Source organism: Henckelia pumila, chromosome 3, assembly GCF_033568475.1.
Source record: "Henckelia pumila isolate YLH828 chromosome 3, ASM3356847v2, whole genome shotgun sequence".
In the NCBI taxonomy this organism is placed as follows: domain Eukaryota; kingdom Viridiplantae; phylum Streptophyta; class Magnoliopsida; order Lamiales; family Gesneriaceae; genus Henckelia; species Henckelia pumila.
Window position 1 is genome coordinate 16566142 of NC_133122.1, and position 7455 is coordinate 16573596.

General features: G+C 32.6%; 1 protein-coding gene across 1 annotated transcript; it reads left to right on the forward strand.

The window, feature by feature from the left end:
- The first annotated feature begins 6126 nt into the window (after positions 1-6126).
- Positions 6127-6576, forward strand: LOC140888143 (uncharacterized). The gene has a single exon (XM_073295832.1). It carries the CDS (start codon positions 6127-6129, stop codon positions 6574-6576), a length of 450 nt encoding a protein of 149 aa, XP_073151933.1.
- The last annotated feature ends 879 nt before the right edge of the window (positions 6577-7455 follow it).

Consider the following 7455-nt stretch of genomic DNA (forward strand, 5'->3'; position numbering starts at 1 on the left):
AAAAAATAATTTTATATAATTGATTCAATTTATAGATTATGAAAAATTGGAGAAAATCAGAAATTGGTAGTATTTAAAAACAAAAATAAAAAGCTGAATCCATAATATGAATTAGTAATTTACTTTTTCCATGGAGTAATACTTGAAAAAATGAGACATCAAGCCGACATATATATACAAAACAATAAACAAGTTTTACACATCAGTAGATATGTCTTTCAAGTTTATATAAGAAGAGCGAACACCCAAAAAAATCAACTATATTTTTATTATTGTAATATAGTAACCTACGGACTTTCTATATGTAATAAAAATATGAGATATGGGATATATATATTCAAATTTCAAGAAAAAAAAACTAAAATCATGCTACAAATACTTAAGATTCAAATCATGCGATGCTTAATTTTTTTTAAAACCTTAACAAGTTATAATTTATTGTATGCCAGAGTTATATGGGTTTTATTTTCATCTAATAAAAATGATCAAAACATTTAAATAAGAATTAAATTAATTATGCATGATATATATACTTTGTTTTAATTTTTCTGTTCATATATGATCGATATATACACACATATATATATATCAATACATATATATTTTACTAGTTTTCTTTCACTACTTATTATGTTTTCCAATTGCATGAATCGGCAGAGTGGGAGTGTTGACTATGGAGTCTGCAATAACAAAGAGAAAACACGAAGAATAAATGACGGCAGTGTCCTATTTTGTTCAAAAAACATATGATGATTGCCAAAACACATTAATTAATGAAAACGTATAAAAATAAATTGTTTTTGTTTTGGGGGGTTTTTTCAATGATTCATTTCGTGTAGAAGGAACCCATATTTCCAATATGCATTCATTGCAAATCATTATATATCCAGAAGATTTCTTAAATGCCACAGATTTCCTAGAAATTGCAATCATATATCATGCTGTAAAATTTAATTATAAACACTCGAATTTTGAAGATTTGATGAGGATGCTCAATCAAAGCATAGGCAAGAAAATATACATAAATAGGTCCTTGTTGATTGCTTATGGTTTCGCAGGAGCCTTGAATAAGAATTTTGACCAAATAATTTTGGGAAAATTAATATTTATATATTTAATATACATGTCAACTCATATCAGATAGTGATGTTATTCTATCAAATGAAATTATTTTAGGATTTTGAAATATCATGTAATAATTACATCGACGTTGTATGAATATGGAAAAATCTTATTGTCAAGAAAAATAAATATATATATTTTGGGGTAGTTTGAAAGTAACGTAGTATTAAATACAAAATAAAATCAAACAAAGGGACACACGTCTTCTCATGTAATAAATAAATTTCATTTAATAGAATCATCAGAGAATCCAATCCAATAGTGAAAATAAACCAGGTTCGTTCTCTAGTTTGGCTTGGAATTAATTAATTCCCCTATGTAGTCAATCATGGGCCTAGCTAGTTTCCAATTTGACTTATTGAGCTGGTTGCTGGGATACGGCGTGCGTGCCCCTGCCCCCTCCAACTTTAGAAATGCACTTTATTTATTTATTTTTATTTTTAACGAAATAAAACTATGTGAAAATTGAATTTAAAGTTTGAAATTTTGTTTCAAATTTATGATTTTGATATCCGAATTATTTAGGTCTCTAGTTTTCTTATCGATCTCTAATTTAGAGGTTTGTAACCGAATTCGAGATCCAACGAAATATCGATCTCTAATTTAGAGATCAATACTATTATAGGTCTAATTTGAGACCGAAATTCCTGACTTCGGTTTAATTTAAGATTGAATGATATTATTATCGGTCTAATTTGAGATCGAAATTACTGACTTCGGTCTTCAACCGTTTAGTCTTTTTAAAAAAAATTATTTATTTACTTTTTGGGACTAAGAAAAAATTTCGATCCCTAAAAATAGCGATCGATTTTATATTGTAGAGACTGCTTTGAGAATCATCGATCTTTAAATTTATATTTTTTCATTTTTAATTTTAAAATTATTTTTGTAACATAGTTTTTGTAAAATTCACAAATTGAGAACCAAAGAAGCTCCTATCGTGTCTACATTGTCGACCAATTCGCCCAAGCTATGAAGTGGATCACCCGCTACTATTTGAGGATTAGTAAATCAAGTCGCACATTCGACAGCTATATATTATTGGTTTTTATGTTCAAGTATCCAAAAATTCAAGGATTTTTATCCATTGTTATAAGTTGTAATGTAAATCATGATTTGTATATTTCATGTTTTTTTTAAAAGGTGAAACCAATAATCATTCACGCGGAGATGTCAAGAAGAACAGAGCAATGTGTATTTTTCATGTTGTTGAGGAATGAATGAATGTCATATTTATCTTTTAAAAAATAAAATATAGGGAAGAGATATGCATTTAATTTGCCACGATTTTGATAATCATGGTACATATAAGAAGTTTGGTGGGTTAATTGGTCAACCAGAATGACGTGATCCATGTCATGTCCGTTAGATCATATATAGTTTTCTTTAAAAATTGAAATGAACCCTAACATTGACTTTATTTTTTTGTTTTAATTAATTTTTCATGACATCTCTTTTGATTAGATCCTCCGGTACAGAATCTCGTCGACAAGCCATTTTTTGTATTCTTTTGTTTTATACTCCATATTATTATTTAACAATTGTATATAACAACCCAAAACATTATTATTATTATTATTTTATTATTATTATTATTTTATTATATAAAAAATTAGCATACTATACTAATTATTTTTAAAAACACCAAAATATATTATTTCATAATTATTATTTTTTTATCCACTATTCCACTAAACCTCCCACTCATTTTATATTTTGTTTTCAAATATAAAAAATACATATAAAAAATTTTTATTTTAGACACGCAAAGCGTGCATATTTTTTCACTAGTTATTAAAATAGTTGAGAGAGAAATTGTTTATATGTGTGGACTTCATCTTTTGTTTTCACTTTTACCCTATTTCCACTTCTATATGTTATTCCATAATTATTCTTCATATCCACCACCCAACTAAAAAATCCACTCACTCTACCTTTCACATGAAAAAACTTATATTTCATAATACAAACGCATCATGCATTTTTCACTAGTATATATAAACTATAGAATCACATTGCTTGTATCAAGCAATTGCCACTATGCAACTTTCGTCTTTTATCATACAACAGCTTAAAAGTGTAAAGTGTCGATTATTTATTTTTCTACTGACAAATTATTGATCCAAAAATTAAAAAAAAAAGAAAAGAAAAAGGAATATGATGCGTTTTAAAACCTTGATCGATCAGTCGAAGTAATGCATGAGTCATGACTCAGATATTTTGGTGTATACTTTACTTACAAAAAAATTAAATATGCAAAACATTCACTCAAATTTGTTTCTCTTTTCTTCTTTTTTCACGATACAGCTTACGTACCATAAAAGATATATATTGAATCATGCATGCTTTCTCAAATTCAAGGATATATATAATTTACTGTATTGAACAAAGTTCCGGTACCGTTTAATGAAACCTGGATTAATCATAACAATCATTAAAATCGATCCTCATACGCAAACAGAATGAAGACAGAGAGATATGAATAATTAATAAACATTAATATTATAAATTTCTTGGCCGAGAAGTAGACTGATACAAGTTCACAATTTTAATTCACCCCCCACACAAAAGAGAAACTCGACCCCCACCCCAAAAAAAAAAAAAAAAACCTTAAAAAGATCGGAAACTACGTACGTACAATATTTCATCCTATGTAACAAGACTCTAGTACCAGCAGACACTATTAATTTATCTTTTATGATCTTCTAACGAAAGTGGGGTCTAAAAGCATTCATGTCCCCGATCGAATCTCATTTCTTGGATGATTTTCCGGGCTTGGTGGCGGAGGCGGCGGACAGATTGAGATCAGGGATCGAACTGCCGGAGGCGGCGGCGAGCTTCTTCTTGAGCTCGATGAGAAGGGCTTGGTTCTCTTGATTCAGAAGCTCCGCCGTCTTCCTCAGCTTCTCGTTCTCCTGTATGATGTAGCAGTTCTCCAGATACAGCTTCGAGTTGAACCTCTCCATCTTAATTAATTAATTTCTGCCAACAAGAAAATAAAACAACTCAGATAAATTATGTACATAATAATATATCCCAAAAATCCCATCAAGTGAAAAGTGTCTGTGAAACAGTGGGGAATTTGGAATTGAACGAATCGAAATAGAGCAGGAACAAGAAATCAAAGTTGGGGACTTGACAAAATACATTGCAGAAATTGAAAAAGGGGGCGTTTGTCTAGCTTTGGTGGTGAAAGAAAGCAGGGAGACAGAGAGAAAGTGGTGGGGGGGCCTCTACTAGTTTAGTTGAGTTTTACTAAAAAGATCACCACCTTTTGGAAGTGAGCAGAAGGGGGAGAGTGTTTCTCTTCTCGAATTGGCAGTAAACAAGATTTCGGAAAATAGTTTCTGTTTGGTTGAGTGGAGTGGAGTGGCCAAGTGCAAGTATTTATAGAGCAAAAAAGGTGGGGCGATCCATTAATTAAATCTTTGTACATGCACAAGAAAGTAGGGTACATGGTGTCACGAGATCGAGGAAGCTTAGCTAGCTACATGACTTTTGGCTTAATTGAGGCAAATAGAAGGAGTTGTTTCTTGATATCCATACGAAACTTATAAAAACTTTTATATATGTCGTTTTTACGCGAATATTATAATGATAATGTTAAATTTAAAATGGGTGGGGTATCTTGTTTAATTACTATGGGGGGTTGTGGCTGAATAATCATATGCATGTGTAAGCAGTGAAGGCGGAGGGATTTAATGTGCGCCCCTTCCATTTTGCCATGAGTATTATGATGAGGTTTTTTTAGGGGATGGCGTCATGTGAATGATGGTTTTTTTTTTTTTTTTTTTTGCATGGTTGGCATGGGCTTTTCTGTAATTTCGTTTGGGAGAGGGGGTTGTTTTGGGGATTTCAGAAGGGGACCCCCACAAGAAAAGTTGGTGGTAGGCTCGGGCGTTGGAAGATTTGCAATGATGGTTTGGATTGGTCCGAACCGAATGAAGCAACCATCATCTCACCACCCCCCACACCACCTCATCGATTCTATTTTGTTTGGTTTTGGAATTATTTTAATTGGCTGATAAATATTCAAAAGAAATTTTATTAATTGATATTTTTGGCCCTTGTATTAATTGATATTATTAAATTTTGCTTTCTAGACAAGATAAAATACATGGTAAATATCCTGAGTTTGTATCGATTATGTTAAAGATATATTTGCCTAAGTTTAAATCATGTCTTGATAAGGTGATTAGTTGATATAATATAATTCGATATTATCAAGATTTGATTTGCAAGATTTGATAGAGTTTATTTTCTACTAAAACATGTTTTCTTATTCATGTAGGACTCTATCTAAGGAAATCTTCAAGATTTGAATGCTAATCTATAAAAGGGGATTTCACGCACAAGATGAGAAGACTTCAGACGATAATATACTGCGCATACTCTGAAAAATTCTGTTGAAGAATTTGATGAACTCTGAAGCAAGGTTTGCAACCATCGTTGTTGCATGTTCCCGTGTTGCCGTTCGTGTTGAAGACATCAGAGACAACACTGTGGGAACTGTGTTGTTGAAGATCTTTTCTGTTTCTTCAATTTAGGCTACGAGAGTTGCATCCAATTTCTTTTATACTCTGTTGTATTTTAGGATGCAAGTTTGATTTCTCAACTTGTTGAGAAATTTAGGATTTAATGACTTTTCGTAAAATTACTAGGATTGCTTTGTAAGACTGATCTTACGTTTACTAGTAATATTTAAACCTAAGGCACCCGCACGAGTTTTTATACTCGTGCAAAATTAATTACTTGTGTTTTATTTACGCTTTAAATTTTTGCTGCACTGTGTTGTCTGTGGTGTTACAACACAAAGGACAACACTGTCTATTTTACATAACCAACCACGTACATCGTTTCTTTCACGTGGCATCAGAGCCACCACTTGACTTTATTAAGTGAGTTCCTGGTTTGTGTTACAGGTTAGTTATGGACACTCCGTACACAAGTGCAATTCGTCCACCTATTTTGGATGGAACAAATTACGACCCTTGGAAATTGAAGATGAGCATGTACATCCAATCCATTGAGTCCAGGGCTTGGAAACGTGTTCTTGACGGTTGGTCACCACCTATGAGAGATGATGATGTACCAGGACCAAAGCCAAGATCACAATGGACAGCCGAGGAGAATACTGCGGCTATTTATAACGCTAAAGCTCTTAATGCTATGTTTGTTTTTGTTGATATGAATATGTTTAATCTAATTGGTACTTGTAATTGTGCTAGGGATGTTTGGGAGAAACTGCAAACCCACTGTGAAGGCTCAACAAGTGTTAAGAAGACAAGGATGTGTCTCATAACGTCAAAATTTGAGAAAATGAAAATAGAGGAAACAGAGACCATCATGGAATATAATGGTAGGTTGAAGAGCCTTGAAAATGAAGCATCTGTTCTTGGTGATCCTATTTCGAACGAGAGACTTGTATCCAAAGTGCTTCGTTCTGTTCCCTAAAGATTTCACACCAAGGTTTGTGCGATAGATGAATCCAAATATAAATCTATAATGGGTTTGGATGAGTTAATAAGTTCTCTTCGCACATATGAGATGGAGTTGGAAGCCGAAGATGACTTCAAAGGTAAGTCTATTACTTTTCAGGTTTCTAATGATGTTTACAATGATTTTTCTGAAGTTCAACAGGAAGTAAAGGAATCTGATCTTGAAGAGAATTCGATTGCTATGATCTCGAAGAAGTTCACTGATTATCTTAAGGTAATGAAAGAAAAGAAGAATGTGAAATGTGCACAACCTTCAAAATTTCCTAAATTGCCTACTTCAGAAAAACCTCAAAAACCTGCTGCTACTCGAGGACCTCGTCAAAGGTATGAAGGTAAGGTTCAGTCCTCAAGTAAAAATTTTGATAATGTTCAGTGCAGAGAATGTAAGAGATATGGCCACTATGCTTATGCATGCACAAATCGCCTTCGAAAAGGTATGAATGTTTCTCTAAGTGATGATGATTCGGAAGAAGAACAATAAAAGGTTGAACAGGCAGATCTCATATCTTTTACTGCTTTACTGGAAAGTAAGAAAAATTTTTAGATCAATCCACTCGGTGTTGGCTCCGGTGTTGCAACACCTGGACGCAACACAGTTCAAAAATCTGTTTGTTTTGTTGCTTTTAACCTTGATAATTTCAGTAATCATGAAGAACAGGTAGCTGATCCTTATACTCTGGAAGGTATTCAAAAACTCTATGAAGAGTTATACTGTGATTGGAACAAGAGGAATCAGTTGAACACAACCCTCACAAAAGAGAATACTGAATTGAAAGCTGTTGTGGATAGATTGGAAGTTCTCATGAGTAAGAAAGATCTGGAATTAGGGTTGCTG